General features: G+C 43.8%; 1 protein-coding gene across 9 annotated transcripts in view; it reads left to right on the top strand.

Moving 5' to 3' along the window:
* Window positions 1-25,308, top strand: part of Dab1 (DAB adaptor protein 1) — a 1,131,390-nt gene that overhangs the window by 1,048,431 nt on the left and 57,651 nt on the right. For 6 of the 9 annotated variants that reach the window (XM_078026347.1, XM_040288738.2, XM_005326018.5 and 3 more), the window contains 5 exons: window positions 1,614-1,745; window positions 2,378-2,497; window positions 2,971-3,009; window positions 4,630-4,695; window positions 11,848-11,907. In XM_078026347.1, coding sequence (XP_077882473.1) covers window positions 1,614-1,745; window positions 2,378-2,497; window positions 2,971-3,009; window positions 4,630-4,695; window positions 11,848-11,907 — 417 coding nt within the window. Of the gene's footprint in view, window positions 1-1,613; window positions 1,746-2,377; window positions 2,498-2,970; window positions 3,010-3,509; window positions 3,598-4,629; window positions 4,696-11,847; window positions 11,908-25,308 lie in introns of those variants that run through there. The other 3 variants (XM_078026348.1, XM_078026349.1, XR_005735199.2) reach the window with 2 other exon arrangements.

The following is a 25,308-nucleotide window of genomic DNA, read 5'->3' as shown; positions in this document are numbered from 1 at the left end:
ATGGGGAGATGAAACAGGACCCTACAGAATCTTTCCTGTCTCCTCTGGTGGTTCCCAGTGTTTTCATAACTAACTTCCTTAGGGTTACATTTCTCCCTCCCTTCTAGAATCCAGTAATGGGAAAGATTTTGTTCCCCAGAAAAGTGCATTTAAAGCATTAATTTTCCTACTTCGACTATTTAAACTATAATTTTGCAAACTTGAGCTAAGAAATATAACCAACAATAAGGAGATATAATTCCAGATACTCTTGTTTTTATTTGCATGCACAAAGAAATCTGTAGCCTTATTAGGAATCATTATAAATTTCTGTTCATCCTTTTGAGTTTCTGAAATTTGCTTGGGGCTTCTTTTTATTGCCTTTAATAAGCCCTGTTGATCGAGAGCTTTGGGGTAGGAGCCTTTGATATGATGTACACTTCTCATTTGCTCAAGGAATAAACTCAGGATCAGAGAGGGAGAGTCAGTGCTTTGTGTCTACACCGTAGTGAGCATTCAAGCTTCTTGATATCCAATATAATTAAAAGCCCCTTCATAGGGGCTTTACCATGCTATAAGCCTCCAAAAGCATCTCTAAGCTTTTATATGGTACTATTTAATAAAGATTGCTCTAAAAGATTTAATCTAGGAAAATAACCATAAAGATTACCATCACCTAACAGGATGGTGAACATTGTTTGTTGAGGCTCAAGTAATAAAGTCAGGAAGGTCAATTTCAAAAGAATTTCAAATTATTGATCGTCAATCCCAGTTTACTTTAGTTCCACAGCTATGGTTACTAGCATGACAGATATCAGGAAGACAGAGTCTGCTGGGACAGACAGACAAGGAGTCAAGTAGACATATGAGAGCAAGATGACCCAGAAAAGCAGTAAACCCAGGGGTTCCTGCGTGAGGAATCCATCAAGAGTTTCAGCCTCCCTGAAGTTCTGTGGAAACACAAGAGAGGGAGGGAGTTATCCGCTGGGGAGAGAAGGCTCACTTTGTTTTGGGATCTTTCATAGAGGTGGTACCATTTCAAGTGGCCATTGAAAGAGAATGAGGACTTGGGTAGGTAGATAAAAGAAATCTGCAAAGATCAACCTATACACAACCCTACCTCTATCCCAAATGGTGACTTTAGATAAAGAAAAAAAAAATTATCTACTCCTCAACAGTATATCACTAACATCCAGGAAAGTGCCGTAGCCATGCAAAGCTACAGCTATGAATATTAATGGTACCCCCGGGATCGTTCAGGTACATCCTCTGCCACACCATGCAGAAGCCAAGGTTTGCAAGTGTTAACCACCAAACTGAAGGTCTGACTGGGCTGCATTGCAAAGACAGCTCAGCAGAAGCATAGCCACTGAATTAGACAGGGTGACATCATCCCCACTGATGCTCATTCAGCACATGCACATTCCTGCTTCTCTCTCTGGTCACAACATTGAGACCATGGAGGAGGACCTCCATCGCCCAAGGATAGACAGGTCTTTTTCCTTCTATCTGGACCACACAGCTTTTCCAAAGCCCTCTGGGCCTGCTCACACCTAGCTGAAGGGCCTCTCTTACCAATCAACAACTTGAAGGGAAATTTCCCTGAAATGTGATCTTTGTTTTGTTTCTGATAGGCCCTTCAGCATCATCATGCTGTTCATGAAATTTCCTACATCGCAAAGGACATCACAGACCACCGGGCCTTTGGATACGTTTGTGGGAAGGAAGGGAATCACAGATTTGTGGCCATAAAAACAGCCCAGGCGGTAAGTATTCCTGTCCCAGCCCAATGTCCTTCTTGGCAGCTCTGGGGGACCACAGCATCCACCCTGTTGCTTTTCTAAAATCTACTCTGCTGTGTGACCAAGTGATGAGTCACTACCAGAAGCTGATCCTCAGATGCCCACCTAGAAGAATAGCCTTGGAGCAAGAACTCTCACTCATACCCATTCAGTAATTTTATTTTATTTTTTTCCTAATGGGTATTTCCTAATGACTAATTATTTTCCTTTCTGATTAAGCTAGGTAGAGGCACGCATATAAGTAAGCTTGCTTGTGTTCATAGCCTATTTTATAAAGAAAATAAGAGAAAACAAATAACTGTTTTGCATAAGGTCTGCCCTAATTTTATTATATTCGAATTCACTAATAAATAAAAGCAGTGCCTTTTATGCTCATGATTATTATGAATTTGCAAATATAATGAGCTGAAGAAATGAACTTTAGCCTGTATGCAATTTGCTAAACCAATATAAACAAGGTAGAATTAATTAAAAATGGAATGCTTTCAGTTTAATAGAAAAATGAAGCGCTGCGGGTCGTAGCCACAAAAACAAAAATTGGTGGCTTGCAGCTCAGTATGGATCCCTTGTTAACGTGCTTACCACTTTCACTCCAGGCTGAACCTGTTATTCTGGACTTGAGAGATCTCTTTCAACTCATTTACGAATTGAAGCAAAGAGAAGAATTGGAAAAGAAGGCACAAAAAGATAAGCAGTGTGAGCAAGCCGTGTACCAGGTACACCTATGAGTTTGTCCTGATGCTGGAGAAGATTGGGGCTTAAAATAAACAGAAGTGAAAACTGACAGCCAGGCCTTCTGCTGCTGCCAAGCAGAAATAAACAGAGATGAAAGGTTCCTGCGTAAATTACAGTCACCCAATGCCAGCCGTTAGAAATGATCCCTTATTCTCCGAAACTCATGATGTGTTAGAGAAAGTGAAATCTTTAATCCAGAGGAGGATTTCAGGGGAAGAGGACTAAAGACCCACAGTTGCTTTTACTTACTATTTGTTGTTAAAGAAGTGGGTGGGGTGGGGTGGGGAGGGGGCTTTGGAGTTCTGCCGTTTTCTCTGTGTTTTCTACATTAATGATCCACCAGTCTATCCTACCCAGAGCTGGTTTCTCTGCTGTCCTATAATTTCTGAATACAATCTCACGTCTTTTTCTTTATGCCCTCTGCTTTTTGCCCTCCTTCCCCTCACTGTGATAGACAATTTTGGAAGAGGATGTTGAAGATCCTGTGTACCAGGTAAATTCTGCTACAAGTCGGAGTTTTAGGTTCTACAGGGGCTTTGCCTGTGGTGCAGCCACTTTGTCAGAAACTTGTACGCACTGACTGCTGAACCTGGAGAGGGATCAAGATTATTTCTGAGGGCAAGGGCTGCCAGCCCCTCCAGGAGGAAATTTCCATAAATCCTAGCAGAAGTTTGGCCAGCCCCAGGAACATGGGATTTGGAGATACGCTCCTCCCTCTTCCCCCTGCCTCAGCCCCCTCCACAATCTGTAAGAGTTTGATCCCAAAGCTGAATGTTTTTAAGAATCTGTTGAATATTCTAAGTGCTTTAGAGAGAGAAAATGAATAATGAGGCAGTTTTCTGAGTCGAGAATTACAGAGGGGGACTGATGTTTGGGTGACATTTGAGCACCAACCCAGAGAATGGTTTGTGAATTGTAGCAGTTATGAAGAGAAGTGTTTCTAACCCCCCAGTGGGGCAGCCTGGGCCTCTGATCACCTTGCTCATGTCACAGGGGCTGTCGTGAGGACAGCGAGAGAGATGCCAGAGACGTCTCTGCCTGGAGCTTCCTCTGCACCCTCTTCATGGTCTGCAGCCCAGGGGTGGGTAGAGATGACCTCTCTTGGGTTCATGTCTGAGCTCTATGCAAACAGCGATGCAGTAAAAAAAAAAAAAAAAAAAAAAAAAGGAAATAGGTGGCTTCTTCCTCCATTAAGTTTATTCCTAAATCGAGAAAAAAGATTTAAAAAAAAATGACTTTTGAAACATAAAGAAACTCCAATTTGCATTTCTAACTGGGATACAGAGGTGTGATGTAGGTGCCTATTGCCTATGCTTGGTATATTAATGCATATTTTCACACAGAAAGCTGGTACTGCTATGATAAAGTTAAATAATACTGATAACTTGAGTCAGAAAAAGTTCCTAGTATATATATATATATATATATATATATATATATATATATATATATATATGACAAGCAAAAGTTAAAGGGGCACTTAATCACATGCCCTTGCTTTTAACTGTTGAGGAGAGGAGTTGTTTATAATGTGAGCTTTAGCCTCTGTTTACAAAGAATGAAGAAGAGGATTCTCTTTGAAATGTCCTGGTCCTTTAGAATCTAAAACATGTGCATGAAAAACAAAATTAATGTTCAGTGTTTAAAACTGAGAATATAGAACATGGTGATATCTATGAGACAAGGGAGTCTGGGGTTTCTGAGCTCTTCAGGGTTTGAGCAAAGACCTTGGGTGTCCAGTGAGCAATGGAAGGCGACTCAACCATAACAAGATTTGCAAAGTCGGGGTCTTAGGCATTCCCATTAGATAGCAGTGCCAGTGTATTCAGCTAATACTGAGTCCAATGCCATTGAACAAAGAGGTTGCATCTTCGGGGGCCCAGAGCTATCATTGCTGAAGGACTGATCAACAGATCTGCACGGTTTTCCTTTTAAAAGTCCAGAATGCACAAGACCATTTTATTTCAGTAACCCAAAATGTTTCTTCATGATGTTTTCTCTTGTGCCTGTTTCTTGAATGCTTACTGTGATTTGTATGTTGAATTCCAAATGCTTTTTTTTCCCTCTTTCTTTTTCACCTCTGACCTTTCCTCTCTGGCGGCTCCTGTAATAGTACATTGTGTTTGAGGCTGGACACGAGCCAATCCGTGATCCCGAAACAGAAGAAAACATTTACCAGGTATCAGATTGTTTGCCTCTTACCATTGCACCACTAGGAAATGCATGAAGCACGGAGGGGTCTCAGTGAGAGCCTAGGGGTCTCTTGGTCATTCCAGACCTGTTGAAATACCTTTGAATGAATTGGCTTCTAGTTCCCCAGCAATTTACCAGCAGTTTTCATGCCTTGTTTTTGAAATGTTGAATGGACAGTTGGGTACAGTGTTTTAATATTGAACAGTCATAACCATTTTTTAATTGAAGCAAAATGCAACATTTCATTATATTAAAGTAGGCAGATTGTCCTCATCATATAATAAGAGGGTTCTTTGCTTCTCAAAAGAAAGCCCTCATCAAATATCTTTTTTTTTTTTAAATCTATTTTTATTTGACTTGGGAGGCAGGCTACTAGAGATTTAACTAAGGGGAACTTGACCACTGAGCCACATCCCTGGCCCTATTTTGTATTTTTATCTAGAGACAGGGTCTCTCTGAGTTGCTTAGGGACTCACTAAGTCGTTGAGGCTGGCTTTGAACTCGAGATCCTCCTGCCTCAGCCTCCCAAGCTGCTGGGATTACAGGTTTGCACAGCCTCGCCCAGCTCCTCATCAGATATCTTTAAAAAGCTAACTCCAGTACTAACAATAAGCAGTAGGTTCAAAATTACTATCTGAAAACAACACATGGAGTACTAACCAAATAAAAGAAGGTCCAGCTAACAGTTTTATCCCCCCTGAAGGAAGGGAAAATTAATATTCTCAAATATTTGCTCTGTGGAGAATGCCAAACACTTTTTTAAACTCATTGAATTCTCAAGAATATGCCACAGAGCAGGTATTTTAATCTCATTTTCAGAGGGAGAAACTGAGGCTCAGAAAAGCTGAGCCGCTTCCTCCCAGTTATTCAACTACTCACAGCCGAGATCTGAAGCCAGGCATGCGCAGAGACAGAGCTCAGGCTTCTCCCACGCTTTCCCTCAAAGCTGCTATTTGAGTAATTGCAACACCCGCACAGCAGCACGTCAAATAAATACGGCGGTCTGCAATTTTTCACTAATTAGAATTTTAGTCCTAATTTAAAACATAAATACTATGGGAGAGGGAAAAATTTAATGTATTTAATCACTGATTTTAATTTCCTTAACTTACTTAGTTGTGTGGTCTGCTATTCTGCCTTGGGCGTGTATTACTTGCATAATAAAAGTAAAACATATTTTCAATTTCAATCAAATGCGTAGAATCCTAAATGACCAAATATAATGTTATTTCTACCAACCGCTCTGTTTAAACAAGCCTTGTGGAATAATAATCTGTTTCTTTCCACTGGATTCATCTGGATTCTGTTCAAGTATGAGGTTATGCTTTGAGGTTTTGTTTAAAGTCATAATTTATAAAGTTTCTCTCTTTAAAAAGAAAAGCTGCAATTGTCCCCAGTGTCATATTTTAAAGTACTGTGCAACCTTGCAGTGTCTGAATGTGAGGCCAAAGGAGTCATTAGCTAGTCATCCCAGGAAGAGAGAGCACCTTTAAAATAAAGCAGGCTTTGCAGTAGGTTTCTTTCTTTCTTTCTTTCTTATTTTGGTACCAGGTATTGAACCCAGAGGCACTTAACCACTGAGCCTCATCCCCAGCCCAGTTTTATTTTTTATGTTGAGACAATTCTCACTAAGTTGCCTCAAGCCTCACCAAGGTGCTGAAGCTGGCTTTGAACTCACTATCCTTCTGCATCAGCCTCCCACACCACTGGGATTACAGTCATGCGCCACCTTGTCTGGCTTGCAGTAGGTTTCTGAATCCAGTCTTGGCTCTGTTTGGGGAGTCTCTGAGAGCCTGGTGGGGCAAGTGCTAGGAGAGAAGATTATCCCAGTGTGCTGGAAAAATCTGGATTAGGGTGGTACAGAGCTACAGTGCAGTCCTGGCTCTGTCACTATCTTTGATATGTGACAGTGGAAGAGATATTTGCCCTCTCAGAGACTAAGTGTCCCCATTAACAAAGCAGGGGAATGATTTCTCCCAGACTCACATGGAGGCATGAAAATAAAACAAGCCATTCTAACCCCAAGTGTAGAATGTTAAGGAAGAGGCCCCCAGCTGGTCACAGAACGTGGGTCTGGTTGTGTGGCTTCAGGGCCTTGGTACACATGTCAGCTCAGCCACTGACTCAACTTGCCAAGTTCCTTTCCTTCTCTGGATCTCACTTTACTCATCTGGAAAATGAGCATGTAAGGCTCAATCTCTAGGGGAAAGAGATTTTTTTTCCCATTGCAACTAACACCTCACCATAGTACACTGATGTTGGGGGAAGCATCTTAGTTTACTTAACAGGGAAGCAGGACTCTTAGAAATGGGGTACTCATGTGTATGAACAGTGAGCTGGCTCTCTGAATGGGGTTTATATGCAGCATCTTATTAGCTTTCATAACACCCCCTGTGGCTTAAATGGGGACATTTCCTGACCTTACAAAGGAAGTGAAGTTGACAGAGATAAGGGACCTGCTAGGTCACAGAGTTAGTGAGAGGTTGAATCCCTAGAGGCAGATCTCTCTGACCTCTGTAAATAAATAAATGCTGGGGCTCTTTTCAGCTCAGAATTCCCTGATTCTGAGTTCCATACTTGGATTCTGTGCATGCTTCAAGTCACTATCTAAAAATCACACTTGTCTTAGCAGCTCTGGCCTCTGATCTCCCATCTGCCCATCATTAACAGAAAAGCACCATTTAAGGGAATGAATATTTTATCCCCATCTATTGGAAAGGCCCCTGGTCATTTTCTTCTCTTGCACTGCCAGTCTGCCTGAACCCAACGCACTTAACAAGAGATAAGCTGGGCTCTTAAGTCGCAGCTATTAGGAGCCTCATTCTTTTTTTCTTAAGCGTTTGCAAGGGCGCACGGCTATTCCTCCCAAGTCCTTTGCAGTGTTTGTTCTACTTCAAGCATGGCTGGCAGTGATCTTAGGTTTTATTTCCTTCCCAGTCTTCTGAAATAAGGCAAACAGGCCTGGGACCTCATCCCCTTTACCTGTTTTGTGACCTTGAGTGAAGTACATAATTTTTGTATCTCAATTTCCTGGGCTATAAAATAGGGATAATGCATTCTCTGCTTTCAGAAATGATGTAGAGATGAGCCCTGGGTCCACAGTAGTCCCCATGTAAGCGATGCTTCCTTCATTTCCCAGGGTTGTCAATACCAGATGCTGTTGATGATGTCTTATGATGATGTATTAAGTGCAGTGATGATGTATTAAGTGCAGTAGAACTTATATGCTCACCTTCTCTTGTCAGAAAGCCTAGCAGAACACAGCTCCTTCTCTTGACTTTGCTATTTGTATGCAACAGGAGGAAGGGTGAGGTTCTGGGGTAAATGTGACCTCTTTCCAAAGATCAGGAGTCTTATCTTCCCAACCATATTAGTAATTATAATTGTCTTTTGCTTCTATGCCTCAGAAAAATTAACCAGTTGTTTTTACAGTGATCCAGAGCTCGTGATAAACAGAGCGGTTGATAGAAATAACATTATATTTGGTCATTTAAGATTCTATACATTTAATTGAAATTAAAAATGTTTTTTGTTATACATAGCACCCTTTACACCTCTTAATTTCAGCTCTTCCACTGACTCCATGAGATAGGAAGAACAGCTATCATGACTGTCATTTTCAACCTAAGAAAAACCATTCCACCAAGATCAGGATCTCCAATTCTAAGTACCTGTTCTTGAGTACCTTAGCAAACTGCCTACATAAGCAGATCTTCCTCCTTATAATTAGAGATCAATGAATTTTTCAAGTTCATTTATTCAGAAATCATTGTTAATCACTACACATGTGTCAAGTTTCATCATTCTAAAATGGTCAGGCTCTGGTCTTATGTCACCCAATACGTGTTGAACTGCCTCTCCATGCTTATTAATGAACACATTGCAGAAGTAAAAGTATCCTCTGTGTACAATACTTAATATGTAGTTTTTAGAGTAATTTAACATCAATGAACTCATTCATTCAGAATAGTATTTATGGGCACCTAGCATGTGCCAGGCCCCTGAGGAAGAAATAGTGACCACAGCATGGTTTCTATCCTAAAGGGGTTTATTGATAAAGCTTGGATGCTCTTGAGAACCAGATAAGGAAACACAGAGGTTCAGAGAGAGAAGTGATCTGAGTCGAATAGCCTGTAACACAGACAGGATTAGAAACCAGATCAATTTGTCCCTTCTGCCACATTTTGGTACCACCGTGGTCTGTATAGATAGAATGGACCACACACATAGAGATGAGAGCCAGGACCACAGACCTTGGCACCCATGCAATCCATTCTGAATAATTAGATGGTTTTTTGTTTAGCCGATATTTGCAGGTAGGAATACAAGGAAAATAAAGTATCCACCCTGCCCTGAGCAGCTAACAGAGTTGTGGGATCACAGAACCAGGAACAGTTGCAGTGTAATATAGTAACTTCCCTGAAAAAGATGAAGCATATTTTACATTCACTCTACATTAGTAGACTGATAACTGTTCCATCTCCCCAAATAAGACAAGGACCTTCACTAAATCAAATCAAGGCTCACATCCATCTTGTTCACTGTCCTTCTCCCAGGAAAGGCACAGCACATGATACATAACAGATTCTTGGTAGCTCTTATTTTTTTTAATGAGAGGATGCACCTGAGCTTACAAAAGTACAGAACAGGGCTGCAAACCAGGCCTAGGGAGGGCAGGAAAGTCTTCTGAGATGTCCCAGCTGAGATAAATCTTAAAGGACAAACAGGCAGATTGATATCTCACCCATGGGAGAGCCAAATAGGAAAGCTTTTTCAATTATGCACAGTTTGGGTTTATCCATCGCATGGCTTCTTCTCCATTTGCAGGGATAATTGAGAGGCAAGCCGCGGTTCAACTGTGCTAAGTGCCCGTAGTGAGCAGTGAATTACAGGGAACAGAATACTGTTCATTTTGCTCAGTAAAGGGTGAGCTAGTGAAAACAAAAGTGAGGGCTGGTAATTTATTGGCCCTCATTTGCAAGGACTCCATAGACATTCTGAGAGGATTCCTTTTCAATGGAGCCCAGGTATTGGGAGAAAAAACAAAAATTACATTCTTTGTTGGCTCCCTGCAAACTGAGGTTAGCAAAAGTGCCTCTGGAAGGGTATCTTCCTCATAGCCGCGCTCACTCAACAGTTCTGTTTTCTGCAAGAATGCACATGAACCTCTGGGAACTTAGGATGTGATATCAAAGAAGATGCCCCTGAAGTAGCCCCTCTGCATACACACACACACACACACACACACACACACACACACACACACACACACACTGTATACTGCAGTAAGCAAAAGTAAACTCCCCAGGCTCCAGCTCCTGGCTTCCTCTGACAGTGACCACTGTACTCTCTCTCAGCCTCGTTTTCCTCTTCTGCATCACCAGGACAGTTGGAGTCCTGATAGACTTGACCAGCACTTTCCTTGAAAATGTGGGTAAAACACAAATGCTTAGAACAGTGCCCAGCACATAAAAAGTGCCCAGGCTATGTTAGTGCATACTATTGAGGTCTTGCCAGACATGATAACTCATGCCTGCAATCCCAGAAGCTCAGGAGGCTGAGACAGGAGAATTGCGAGTTCAAAGCCAACCTCAGCAGCTTAATGAAAATCCCTGTCTCAAAATAAATAAGGGCTGTGGATGTGGCTCAGAGATAAGTGCCCCTGGGTTCAATCCCTGGTACCAGGAAAAAAAAAGAAAGAAAAAAAAGGGAGGGAGGGAGGAAGGAAGGAAGGGAGGAAGGGAGGAAGGAAGGAAGGAAGGAAAGGTCTTAGTCAGCAAGGGCTGGGTTTGAGTTTGAACCCCACCAGGCTTTGAAGCTTTAGGCAAAATCCTTAACATCTCTAAGCCTCACTTTTTATAATTTTAAAGAGAGATGATAAGACCAATTTCTTGGGCCTATTATAAGAATTTTAAGTTAAACGAGAATGAAAATGGCTGAGGAACTGGAAAGTATAAGCTCATGTTCTCTTACATGAGTATGGTTAACAGGTCTGTGCCTCACAAATACCTTTCCTTTCCTCACTCTCCCCCATGTTCCTCTGGTATATTGACACAGCTGATGCTTACAGAGTGCCTATTGGGAATGAGACTACAAGGCTGCTCTTGATGAGCCCCAGTCTGGTTAAAAAAGACACACAATCAAACCATTAGAAATCCACTGCTGCTTGGTCCCTGAAGGGGAGGCGTGGGCTAAGCTCTGGCAGTTGCTGGGAAAGAAATAGCTAATGGTGGCTTCCAACCTGGAATGTATCCATTCAAAGTCCTTGATTGGAAAAGTATTGGATGCATTATTGTTAATGTCATAAAATATGCTCATACATACAGAATGTTCGAGCGCAAAAGAAATGGTCATGCTAACACATTACAGTGTCATGGTGCCTAATAGTTTTTATTTATCGAAGATCCATTTTCTCATTTGATCCTTACAATAACCTGAGCATGAGGCAGAGCTGATAGAGCCCATTTGAAAACAGTGAACTCAGAGGAACTAAATGACCTGCTCAGGGTAATATGCTTAATACATGTGGCCCAAGAAGACCAGATGGATGAGCAAAGGGAGGGAGGGAGGAAGATACAGGCAAATGTTAAAAGCCATCAGGATCTTCTGGATCCTAGAGCCAGGCTTTCTGTGCCATGTGTGGCCTTTTCCTGAATGAAGCCTTCGGTGATTATCAGATGGTTTGTACATGATCCCCAAAGAAGCTCTATCTGTGCTAGGATCCTGGTATCAACAGTATTTTTACAGCCTGGATCTTAGTCTTAGCATTGAACAGTGTAAACTCAGCTACAAACTGTTTTTAATCACTTCAGGCAAATTATGTCACCTCCCTGGGCCTAGTTTTTGTCTTTAGTGAAATGAGGATTATTTTTTTCCTGACGTCCTGTGGCTTCCAGTTCTGTAATTCTATGGGAAGCCCCAGAGCAGAGCTGCCCTGCCAACACTCCTTCCTGACCCCCTTCCCTCCAGCTGGTTTTCCTTGGGGAAGAGCCTGGCTTGATGCTTTCACAGCTAGTCCCTTGGGGTTGGGGCCATCTCACACATACTTAGCCAGCTTGCAGTTGAAATCTGGCTGCTTTGTTCTGTGAAAAAGGAATACCAGAGTGTTTTGATTATGTTGAATTTGATTTTTCTATAGGTTCCCACCAGCCAAAAGAAGGAAGGTGTTTATGATGTGCCAAAAAGTCAACCTGTAAGTGTAAGTACATCTTCCCTCTGTTGCTGGATTGGTACCCACACTGTGCCTGCGGCCTGTGGAGGGCGCTCTTCTTCTGGAATGAGTATGGCAGCCCAGGTGGCTTTGCTGCCAACTCCTCCGTGGGGCCTGGGGGAAAAGTCATGAGGCAGGAATGGGAGGGGTGAAGGGGATGGGGGTGAGTCTGGATAAGACCTGGTCCTGTGTGTATGGGAGTGGTTCAAACCATGCAAGCCACCCTGCCCAAGGAACTCAGGGTTTCAGCTGCTCCTTGACTCCAGACAAGGCTTTACTATACTTGGTCAAGATAGAGGACAGTGTCATTGATTGATGATTGATTGATTGAGGACACTTGCCCATTCCAACTTGAAAGTGGTGAAGTTTTGGAAGGACTATAATAGGAGAAGGGTTGGCAGGGCCTTCGGGGTATGTAAGGGTCCAGTTGTGAGCAAGACATTGTTGGAAAAGGTCATGTGTCATGTGTAGCAGGATTGCAGAGAACCCAGGAGGCACACCACGTTAAGGACAGTGGTGTCCTGTGTATCTCAACCCTGTGGGACTCCTGGGAACCTGAGTCAGGAAGGAAAACCCCCAGATCTTCAATATCTAAATCCACTGCTACTTCTCAGAACGTAAATCCAAACTATCACTCAGAACGTAACCTCTATAGTGATTCAGGCAGCACTAGGGAACCAATGAAGGTTTTTCAGTAGGGGTACTTGTGATTTTGCCACAATCTATACTAAAAAAAAAAGACAATTAGGGTATTTCATCACTATCCATCTCCCTCATCTCACACATACTTAAGAATCCCAGCTCTTACCCTAACAGAGCTTCTGTGACACTAAAATGATTGTATCTAGAGCATTGTTATGAGTTCTGTATCTCCTGCTATGAGAGAAATAAATGCATACCCTCATGTTTCAAGATAAGGTTAATTAGGGGATCTGAAATCCCATTTCATTAGGAGCAACTCAGGACCCTGTCATGAGCAATCTATGTTGTTAACATAGACAAACATGTTTGTGTCTTTCCACAATGTCAGAACTTATTGAATAGCAACAAATCCACAGGCTACACCACTTTCAGCAGTAGCAGTAAGTACTCACCTAATAAGCCAGGCAATCACCAGTTCTTTTATTCCAATTGTAACTGCTGATATCTGTAACACTCAACACACAACACATGTTACATGTGTTACAGAAAGGCTAAGAAAGGGGCAAGGGAGCTGCAGGTATTCAGGTGGCTGACCTGAAAGCATTGGCAGAGAGCAGATAGGAATGTTAAGAGTCACTGAAAGTGGTCACATAAAATTATGAACCAGACTGAAGAACTTGTTCAGGGCACAGAGCTGTCAAAGCACAGGAACTTATTCTAGGCCAAGGTCCAGATGGACATTAGTCTCTGAGAGGGTCATCTTGGAGTGGCCATGCACTGTTATCATCATGGACAGGAGAAACTGTGCTGTGCTGAAGGCCAAGGACAAAAGTGGGAAAGTTTGTCACTGTAGTGATTTTCCTGGGCAAGGCTCATGATCAGTGACTGGGTGATGGGGTCGGGGTGCTGTTGTAGCCAGTCTCAGATGCTCCCCTTTTTGTGGACCTCCAGTGAGGGGTTTGCTTCATTTGGTGGTCTGGTGTGTTCGATAAGCTCATGGGTCTGGTTTTTCTGATATGAGTTTGATACACCCCTGCATATCCATGTGCTTTTGATGGATTCATTAATTTCACAGGTGGTCATTTTTATTGGCACAATTAATTTCTCAGTTTGTGCCTTATGGTTGGGCTAGGCAGATGGTGGTTTTTCACTTGTACAAATAAGGTGTAGAGCCGTTCTACTTCAGCACTTAAACCCAAAATGGAGTAGCTCATAAAAGGAGTAGCTCATTATAAAATGAAATAACTCAGGGTTAGTTATAGCCTGAAAACTGCTGTTCTGTACACCAAGGAGTAACTGAAAGCAGGTGACAGCCTGTTCTCCACAAACCACAAAATGTACAGCCTGGAGAAAAGAAACCGCAGAACATGGAACGGGACTCCCAGGGGTCACAGCGTGGTAGAGGGCCATCCTGCACTGTGGAGGCCACATCATGGAACTAGAAGTAGTGGGTGGCAGAACGAGAAAGCCAATTGTAGCTGAAAGCGCAGGTGGCCTTCCTGACAAGCAGAGCTATCCCAGGGGGGGAATGCTGGCACCTGAGAGGGCAAGGTCCCCATCCCTGGACCGAAGCAAGCAGAGCTGAAGACCACATTTTAGACAGGTGTTCCAACATTGAATGAATGGAAGGGCAGGAGGCACCCTTGGCATCCCTTCCAAACCTGAAATTCTGCCTCTGTGAGCCAGGAGTCTTTCTGCTCACCCTCTGGGCACCTTTGTCCCTTTTTGCAATGCACCCACCTGAGTCGAGGGACTCTGGTCCATGTAGTGTTGCTCACAGCCTTCCAATCTCCTCAGGCCCCTGTCCCTGAGCACCCCTGCTCTCTGCGTTTCTGTTTCCTCCTGCCCTTATTGCCCATCTCCCTCCCATTCAGTCTGTGCCCCTGACAGGTTTAGGTGCGTAAGGAAATGTGCTCCATTTGCCGCCTTGGTTTTTGTGAATTTATTAACCATTCAGACCCATCATCTTTGTGCTTTCAAAAAAACCAAAGTCCAAGCTCCATGTCCTTACCGATGCAGGCTGTCCCAAGTCCCCTAGCCCTGCTGAACCCTCATTTTCTGGGGAGTCACACCTGATCTGTACCCTACAGGCCTCGTCCAACATGGGCTTCAAGCTCTGTTCTCCAGAGCTTTTTGGACTTCTGCTCTGAGCAGCATTAGCTAATCACCCCTGCCCTGTGCCTCCCAGACCTGTCATTCCTCCCTCAGTGGCTCCTCCTCTTCCCTGTCATCCACATGAACTTCCTGGGGACCTGCATCACCAGAAGTAAGCCCTGGTGGGTGGAGGCCAGGCACCCTGCAATTATGGATTATTTAATTAATAGATGGGTGACTTATTCTGTAGAAAGCATTTATGAAAAATCTCTGGTCCTTTCTTTTGAAGGGAATCACCTGTATTTCTGACTCCCAAAACTGCACTTAACTAAAGGTACAAGAAGTTTGCTTGGGATGTTTCTGGGCTGCGTGAGTGACCTACAATGGCCCTCACTTGCTCTCTCCAAAGAACCTCCATCTCCTCTAATATGATGACAACTTTCCACAGCTATTTTCCATAGGCTTCATCCCTAAAAGCCTAACAGAGGCAGGAGGTAAAAGCTCAGGCTGTAGCATAGAGACAGGTGGGACCTGTTGAATGTGAGCTCCCCTCTTATTTCCTGTGGGATTTTGGTACATTTTCTTAACTTTGCATCCCAGGATCCTCACTTACCAAAAGGGGTAATTGAACCTAACTTGATGAGAAAACAGTATGTGTGTTGGAAAGTCAGTCCCACTCACCCAACTTCCCAGCAGCCCTCCAAGTCCCCGCCAAGTCCCTCCCTCCCTTGGGACCTTGCTGCCCTCTAGCTTTCCTCTTGCCTCTCTGATGAACACTCATTGTCTAGAGCAACTCGGTGCTCAGAAAACCCCTGCCATGATCTCACTGTCTAACCCTTTGTCACCTTCCCCTTAGCCAGCAAGACAACTAAGCCAGGGATGACCCAACCCACATACTAAGCATCTCCCAGAGAGCTAATGCCTTCTGCAAGTTCCCCACAAGAAGGGAAACTGCCCTGTGGGCTGGGGCTCTAACTTCCACCTAGTGTCTCCTCCCTTGGATCCAGGTCTACAGAGAGCTCATGATTGGCTCAGCCTGCAGCTCTCATGGGGGAAATCACCCACCAGTGCCAAAAGACGATGTCTACTCTTCAGAGCCACGTGTGGGCATGACTATTTCCAGGACCACTTACTGGGGCTGTCTAAGTAGCGTTCTGCATCTCTGACCCTCTGTCATCATCTGTTAAAAGAAAGAAATACTCACCCTTTACCTTTGTTTAGAAGGTTAGAGGAAACGTTTTTGGATGTGAACTCGATTGGGAACATTTCTACGTATTGCTAGGACAAACCATGCTCCAGCAGACAGTTCTCAGGGAGCTGGCCTGTCAGCTGCTCCAAGTGAATGCACACCTCTGCTGGGAAGCCGTCCTTCCCCACGACAGGTCATCAGTCTTTCTGGGGTACCCCTATACCTCTCTTTGCAACAATCACAATGGACCATCATTTTCTCTTAATGTATCCATGGAAACCACTGCACTTTGCTTTCCCCAAAAGCTTTGGCTAAATTCACATCTCCTGCAGTTCTGTCATCTCAGCAGCTGGCACACGGCCTGAATCTTATGAATTAGCCTTTGAGGACTAAGGTTGTAACACATTCTTTGAGGCAGATCTGAGTTAAATCCCAGCTTCCTGACCAGCTATGGCACCTCCAGTGAATCCTTTGCTCTATTGTGCTTCAGTCTTCTCACCTATAGAATGGTGAGAGGAAAACCAATTCATTGAGTTGTGCAATCACTCAGTGTGCTTTAACGACTAACAGATATTTAATAAATGTTGTTGCATTGAATTACTTACTGAGATTTGGTCCCCTTCACTCCATCCCTCCTGCATCATGAGTCCATTGAGGACAGAAATCATGTCTGTCCTTATCAGTTTTTTCACTGCCGTAACTAAAAGACCCAACCAAAACAACTGCAGAGGAGGAAAAGTTTATTTAAGGGCTCACAGTTACAGAGGGTCTTAATCTATAGGCAGAAGCTCCATCCCTCGGGGCTTGAGTTGAGGCAGAACATCATGGTAGAAGACTGTGGTGGAGGGAAACAACTCATGTGATGATCAGGCAGCAGAGAGAGAGAGAGAGACTCTAGATATGCCAGATTCAAATACATACCCCCAAGCCATGCCACCAATGCCAGCCACACCCTACTTGCCTTCAGTTACCATTCGGTTAATCCCTTCAGGGGATAATTCACTGATTGGGTTAAGACTCTCGAAACCCAATCATTTCTTCTCTGAACCTTCTTGCATTGTCTCACATATGAGCTTTTGGGGGACACCTCACATTTCAAGCTGTAACAGTGCCACATTCATCATGACTTCTTATACCAGAGAGCATTGTCACAGAGTAGCTGCTTAGGAAGTAAATGAGTGAGTGAATGGATGAATGAACCACTGTGAGGAATGAAGGAATAAAGGAGTGCCTTTAGATCTAAAGCTCACCTATGGTCAGACAATTCAGTTCTTGTTCATTCTGGGGCCAAAGGCACCATGTCAAACTAAAACAGAGTTGGCTCTCAGAGCCGACATTCTCCTGGCCCTGCCCTTCCTGCACTGTGTGTTCAACAGATCTGCCCTGTTCTGCCTTCAGCTGCCATAAATGTGTGTTGTTTTTGTGCCTAGCTGGATCACCAGGCTGACAGATGGCCTTCTAAACACACGCAGGCGAATGCTCACGCGCACACACCTGCCATCTCTCTCCTCCCACATCGGGAGCACTGCATCAGGCAAGCCAAAACATTTTGCTTGTTTGGCAGAGCTATTTTGGGGGGTTATTTTTCCCCCACTGCCTAGGGTTGCATTTCCCTGCTGGAGCCCTATGGAAAGTAGTTCAGGTCATCGGAGTTCTTTAATTTTCCTGAAGAGGAGCCTGGACGTTATAAAAATAGTAGGGATAACAATCCAATAGAATTAAGCATCAGCCTAGTGTCCTGATCCAGAAACCCCTGGAACCGCTTGTATGTTCCAAAGAAGATTGGAAAAAGGACTCCGAGCACTGTGATCTTGCCAGATTCTCACCTGAAAACCAGTGTAATTCCTGGATTTTAATAGTATTTCAACATACTTTTGCCTTGTTTCAGATTCTACAAAATTAGACACATCAATTGCCCAGTCCACTTCCCAGACTATATTCAGCCACAGACTTTCTTTTTAAAAATTAAAAGTTTATATAGCTGTAAAATATGAAAGTGATAAAACCATATTCACACATACTCATGGTGGCTCTTGAAGTTTCTCTGGGTTCTGAGCAGTAAAAAGGAAAATCTGCCCACTGAGGTTTCAAGGAGCATCAGCCAGCTAGATGCTTCCAAGCAAATCCAAACATTAATTCTTGAAGACTTTTAGAGTTTTCATACATTAACATTTACCGAGAATGCAATATATATTTGTACATTAATAAGTGATACAAATATATTGTGAGTGTGTAAAAATATATCAACTGAACTTTTCTTGATCTTATTTGACTTGAAAGTTCTTTTTTCATACAATATCAGAAACATCTCAGGGACTTCAGTCAGGGTCTTGTTGGTAAAAGGTGTGCGTGTATGTGTGTGTGCCTGTGTGTGTGTGTGTGTGTGTGTGCCCGCGCACATATATAATAGTGATATAAAACAAGCTACCCTCAAATTCAGTGGGTTGAAACCACAGCACTTGTTATTACTGCTCACAGTGGTCAGCTGTGTGAATCTTCTAGTGTGCTTTGCCCTGAATTCCTCAACTCTCAGGTCAATGGTCAGCTGTGGGCGGTGTAGGTAGCTCTGCCTATCTTCACTGGGCTTGCTCACAAGGTTAGGAGTTGTCTGTAGAGTGCTCTAGGACAGCTTCAGATGAAACACAGGATTCTCTTCCAGATGTGCCTCCTCCTTTCCCCAGTGGGTGGACCCTGTCATGGTCATAGGGTGGTGGCAAGGTTTCCTGAACATGAGCAGGTGCACACAAAGCCTCTGGAAGCCTAGGTTCATCATGTCTGGCACAGTCTTTGGCCAAAGTAATTCATGAATCGGTCCCAGATTCAGGGGTTGGGGAGGAACCACTGCCCCTTGGTGAGAATCATCACAAAGTTTCCTTGCAGAAGGCATGACTGTATGGAGAGGTGGGGAGTGTGGTCTATTATGAATCAACCTTCTGCAGTCTCTGTGTAAAATCAATACTTAGTGATGATAGCCAAGTGTTGAGATATACTCTTTCTCTGTTGACTCTGCTGTTTCATTTTTTTGCTGCCTTCCTGGTTTGGCCATTATCTGAGGAGATTTCACTATTCGGCTAGACAGCCCATTTAGTAACCTGGCCTCCTGTTCCATGACCTTCATCCCTTGAATCTTTTCTCCTGGGCACAGCCTCAGTGACCTCAGGCCTTCAGGCACCACATAACCCTCTCCATCCTGTTCTCACATTCCAAGGCTCTTTTTGAAATTTTTCTTGTTTTTCAACATTCAAGATCCAGTTGAAGTGTTATTCTCTGCCTTTAGCTTCCCTCAAGCCCCTAGGGAAAGCTCTTTTTTGGGAACATACCTCTCTGAACTTGTAACCACATTTTACTGTGCTTTTCAAGAAGCAGTATTTTCTGGTGGTTGAAAGTGTGGGTTTGGGAATAAGAACAACTTGACCCCAGCTTCACCATTTCCTAGCTTGGGAACTTCAGTTCATCTCAGTTTCCTTATCTGTAAAATGGAGCCAACACCAGCTCCTACCTTAGAGTTTTTTTTCCTAAGGACCAAGTGAGCCACGGGGCAGAATCAGCTGTGAGAACTCAATGTAATAGCTGTGGGCCACTAGTCCATCTCTTTTCCCTGCTTCTCTGTGAGCTCCTAGATGACAGGAATCACTTAGAACTATCACAATCTCTGAAATAGCTCTTCTAAGGATTTCTGCTTTCCTTGAGATTTTAGTTGGGGAATCCCTTGCCCTGGAAAAGCATGTGGGCACACCTTGCAGGCCACAGGATCCTCCAGCTGTGTCCTAGAATCTCCGTCAGCAGCTCCTCATCGCTCTTCTATTGTTCAAGGCACCCTCGGTAACGTGGAACCGTGATGGATCAGGGGATCGCAGAACTTTAGGGCAGTACCCAGTTAGAATTATTGTATTCCTTAATAGGTTTGGACACTCAGTGTATCAACTGATGGGAGCAAAGTGCTGGTTCAGTTAACTAAGGTCCAGCTACAGAGGGAAAGCTGATTCCATACTTTCCTCTCTTCTGCCCACTTATCCTGGCCCCAGTTTTAACCCTCTGTGGCCCATCAGCTAGGATGCTCAACCCTTTCCTGCTTCTATATTTTAATGTGAACCTCTGATGTGCCCTTCTAGCAGATTGCCTCTTGGGGTCATACTATGCTCCCCTCCACCCTTTCCAAGAAACTCTAAGCCAAGATAAGGATTAATCCCACTCACTCCTAGAAATATTCATTTTTATCTCTTTGCCTGGTCAATGCATCTGGAAGCTTTGCACAGGGAATAATCTCTCCTGCAATCTTAAATACATGGGTATATATATTTTTTTATGTCAGGGTCTCTGAAAGCCAAAGGCATAAAAGCATGGTAACAGGGAATGTTAAGAGGCTGGAGAGACAGGGAGGTTTTAGGAAGGAAAGCATAACTTAGGCAATAGCTCGCGGGGTGAGCAGGATGTGAACAGGCTGAAGGGAAATAAAAGCACCCTCTAGGCTCATGGCTGAGGTCTCCTGACTCCTGGGCCTGCTGCCTTTGCCCCACAGCACTCGGAGCTGGTCACATTATCATTAGTTCCCATCTCGAGGAGAGGGGAGAACACAGGTCATCTTGAGACTTGCCACCCAGTGATGCTGGATATGTTCTCTAGGCAAAAACCCTGGCCTCTTTGTGACCGTCAGAAAAGCACATTCTGGAAGAAGGCATTTGCGGAGCCTCATATTACTGCATTCATTATTTAATGCTTTTTGCATCCGTTAGCCTTCAAACATGATTCCAGTCCACAGTGGGTCCACAGTGGGAAGGTGCGGTCACAGGCTGCGGAGCACCCTGTTTCAGATTTTATTACACCCCGTGACACTGAACTTGGTAGAAATTTAACCTTCACAGTCAACTATTTCAATGGCACAGACCTGAACCTTAGTGTGATTGTCATCATTTCGCATGAGAAATACCTAGTGCTTTTCTTCTTCGCTGTCCTTGTTCCCCCGTGCAATATTCTTAGGCCTGAAAAAGATCTTTTATCCTTCACTGTATAATTGCCCAGTGTAAAACCCTTTTATGTAGTTGTATTGGGCATAAAAGACTTTCTGATTATTAGTAATAACCGGTCAACGTATTCTAGCAGAACTTTTTCTAACTCTGCCACTTTTTTTTTTTTTTTTTGCCTTTGAAAGAGAGAGACTTAAAAGATGGGCATAGTGGTAAATAAGGACTTAGATGGTCAAATTTCTTTTGATGAAACATGAATTCAGAAACTGAAAGGAATGATCCGACATCACCTTCCCCACAACTCTTTCCTCACTTGGGGTGTGACCTTGACCCATCACTTCAACTTCCTGAGACTTGTTTTCCTTCTCTGCAAAATGGAAATGATGACCTCCACCTTCCAACATCTAGGGCACCTGGGAGGCTTTCAGGACAATGTAAAGCTTCCAGGGAAGCAATTTCTGCAAACAGGATGATGGGCTTCTTTCATGAGACCCTAGAAGAGAAAATACCTAGGGAAGGTTGGTCCTACTTGCTTCTAATATTTTATGGGATGTTTTATGATTAAAACAAGAGGCTCGAGAGAGAAAAATCTGGGCTTGAGATAAGAAAGAACTTTCAGACCATCTGAGCTAATTTTCAGAAGCCAGGATGGCCACTCAGAGTAGGGAGCGCTCTGTGTCTCACAGTGTTCAGGGGGTAGATCAACAGATTCCCAGGGCACCCTGTGTTGTGAAGGGGATGCCATCATGGAGCTCAAAATTATCCATCCACCCTCACATTTCATCTGCCACCATGTCAATCCATATTTACCTCCTAATCCCACACCTAGGGACTCAGCTACCAAGTCAGGCACCCCATAAACCTATCCCACTCTTCATTAGCATCAAAATTTTAGGGTGACCCTCTGTGAAACTCATAGTGACTAAATCACAGACTTGCCCTGTGATGATGGTGCTTTGGGTGCAAAGCAATTTATCAGGGATCATAATCAAGTCAGATCCCTGGGCAAGCTTTGGACACAAAGTAGGTGCCTAAAAACTGTATTCCTTCATGGTTTCCTTCTGCAGAACTTGAAATATGGGCTACAGATCTGCTTGATAGATCTTGAAAAGGAGCCACCCTGGGAGAAACTAACAAAAATCCTAATGATTGAATTTGATGTTCAGCCTCTGATCCGGATCCTTTCTTTGTTTTATAATGCTGGCACTAATGGTGTCTATGAAGAATTTAAGGCTGATTCAGCTGTGAATGAAGTAGATAGAATTCATCAAACATCTGCCATGTGCCATGAACAACCTGGGCTCTGGATTCAGTTTCTCTCTTTTTCAGCATTCACAATCCTAGGATTGTGATTGATATATAAAGATACTGAGGCTTAAAGAGATCCCATCACTTACCCCTGTCACCAAGCAGCACATTTTCCTCCTGAGGCCCAGCCTTCCTTGACTTGGCTGTGAGCACCTCTCCTCATTCCACCACAGTCCGAATGGCAATCCTGCACCTTCATTCTGCCTGACACTCTGCTTCCTTCTCCTGGCGTTCAATGGACATCTGTGGGCTCCAAAGAACAAATATCACTTAAAAGCCACCCTCTTCTGAAGCTCAGGGAGATTCTCATTTCCCAGCACCGCCTCCCACCCTCCACAAACCCTGCGTGTATCTCTACGAGGCCCCTGTGCCCTAACAATCAGCATTTGGTTGATTTTCCTTGCCCAGGATTTAATTCAGCCTCTCTGCTGCAAATGTAGAAGAGTCAATCCATTAACGTGAAGAATTGCAGGAATTCTCTCGGTAACTATTCCCTGCTTCCCCCCACCCCAGCAACTCCCATCTTTTATGGCAAATAAATTTTCATTCACAATTCAGCAGTTGGTTTTTCCTTCAGTTTGAAATCTGGATCAAGATGTTGCATAATTGGATTAAATCTCGTCTGAACATTTGTCAGTTTCACTTCCTCATTAAGCACCACATTGTAGAGAAATTATAATTATGGCAACGCAGTTAACATAGATGTCACACGAGAGGAGGTTGTACCAAAGTGAGAGAAGGGAGTCTGAATCGATGTATTCCCACGAATGAAATAGAAGGTTGCCCCTTTTGATGATTCTTAGGTGGACTTCTTTTTAATCATATTTAATAAAAGTTGTCCTGAGATAGAACCCTGAATTCTTATAGTCCTAGAGTTATTAGGAATTTCAAAAAGAGGTTATCTTTTATAGCCTCCCCTCAATGCATGAATCTCTAAAGAACATTTGGGACAGGTGTGGACGACCATTCCTGTCTGTCTTCAGATCACATACCTAGTGACAGACCTTTGTTGCTTTCATGATCCCTAGCTCCAATTGCTAGAAAGTTGTGTTGTTGTTTTTTTAATTTCTATTTTTTTTATTCATTTATCCATCCATTGGGCAAACATTTGCTGAGAATGTTCCACCTAGGAATAGAAAGATGAGGAAGATTGGCTGCTGAAGAATCTTATCAGTCTCAAGATGATAGACATATGAAAATAATTGCAATTGCTGTAACTGTGGAGGGCCAGGAAATTTTGCCTAAAGGAGTTCAGTGAGGTTTTCACCCAGCAGTTGCAGTTCAAGTAGAATGTTGAAAGAGGATGGGATTTGTCACTGGAAAGGGAGGAACACTATTCAGGAAATGGGGACTGAATGATTAAAAGCCTCACCATGCCAGAGGCAGAGGAGCAGTCTGGAGAGGCAGGGCCTCAGGATGCCTCGGGGGAGCAGATGAGAAGGGAAGCCCCCACAAGCAAAAGGGCCTGGAGTGTGCTGAGCCACTGGGATCCGCTGGGAAGACTCTGCTCTGGGGTGGTAGAGTGTCACTATTAGAAGTGTGTTCCTCCATATCATTCTGGTGATCTGTGGCAGGTGGCTTAGCAGGTGGGGAGACCATTAAAAAGCTAATGGAATTATCTAAGTGCAACTATCAGGAGAGTCGAGAAAATAGAATGCCTGCCAGGTAGTGTAATAGGGGGAATTTAATGTGGGGACTAGTTACAGTGGGGTCAGGAGAGCAGGGTAGAGTTAGAACAGGGACAGATAGCAACTCAGATCAGTCATAGAAGTGGCTACCACCGCTAGGTTAGAAGGACAAAAGCAGGAGGTAGTGTTAGCTGAGCTAAGAATTTGGGCTGCCCACAGACACTGGGGCTACAGAGGAAGATGTCCAGCGAAGTTGGTGCCATGACAAGGGGCTGCCTGCTAGAAGAACCCACAGGAAGACTCAGCCAGTGCAGAAATACTGCCTAGAGAGAGCTAAAAAGAAATCCACCATCTTCCTTCTTCCTACTCTCCAATGTCCAACCACTGCCTCCTGTTGACCAAACCTAAGTGGAAGTGAGTTGGCATTGTCATTTACAGGGATCAGCCCCTGTGATACAGGAAGGGCAAGATTGAGTCTTAGGGCAAAGAGAACAAGAGGTGCACAAGCAAGGGCCACTGTGGGTGCAGATGAGCAGAGAGGTGGTGGGGATGAAATGGGTGTGAATGGATAACTGGGGTATGGATGGAAGGTCTTGCTCATCTGGGGGTGACACAGACCTGGAATCTAAGCTACCTCTGAGGTGATGAGCTTTAGGCAGTCAGGTAACAAAATGACAAGGACCTAGTGCCCTGTCTCGTCTGCTACAGTCTGTCACTCATATGTATATGGCTCTGTGTCTCTAACTTTAAAGAGCACGTATCCATCAGTCTTTCCACCAATTTTCGTTTGGTTCTGGCCAAAGGCAGCAATGATTCCTTTCATCTTCCTCTCTATCCTCAGTACATGACTCACACTTGGGTTGTGTCACATTACCACTTTGAATGGGATCTGGCCCTTTGTTCCAAGGTTGAGAACCTGGACAGGGTTGATAGAGTCAAGCAGAGTCATGGGCAGCTCACTGGGAATCTTTCCTGAAGCTGGAAGTCTTAAGTCAGCTTTTTCACTGCTGTAACTAAAGGACCCAACCAGAACAATCGTAGAAGAGGTAAAGTGTATTTGAGGGCTCACAGTTTCAGAGATCTTATTCCATAGAAGGCCAGGTCCATTGCTCAGGGCTCAAGGTGAGGCAGAACATCATGGCGGGAGAGTGTGGCAGAGGGAAGCAGCTCACGCGATGATTAGGAAGCAGAGAAAGAGAGAGGTCTCCATTTGCCAGATACAAATATATACCCTAAAGCTACGCCTCTAATTCCCAACTCCTCCAGCCATACCCTACCACTTCAGATACCACAGTTAATCTCTATCAGGGGATTAATTCACTGATTGGGTTAAGACTCTCACAATCCAATCATTTCTCCCTTGACCCTTCTTGCGCCGTTGTCTCACACATGAGCTTTTGTGGGATACCTCACATCCAAACCAAAATACTTGCTGTCCACAAATGTAAGTGGGGGAGGAGACCAGTGGTTGTATGTGTTGTTGCTGTGTGTCTTGTTTGCTCAGTTGTGTGTTGGAAAACACTTCTATGTAAAGCAATAGTCATGATTCCTCTGCTACAATGCT

The sequence above is a fragment of the Ictidomys tridecemlineatus genome, chromosome 11 (genome assembly GCF_052094955.1).
Source record: "Ictidomys tridecemlineatus isolate mIctTri1 chromosome 11, mIctTri1.hap1, whole genome shotgun sequence".
Classification (NCBI taxonomy): domain Eukaryota; kingdom Metazoa; phylum Chordata; class Mammalia; order Rodentia; family Sciuridae; genus Ictidomys; species Ictidomys tridecemlineatus.
This window is presented reverse-complemented; position numbering and strand designations above follow the sequence as displayed.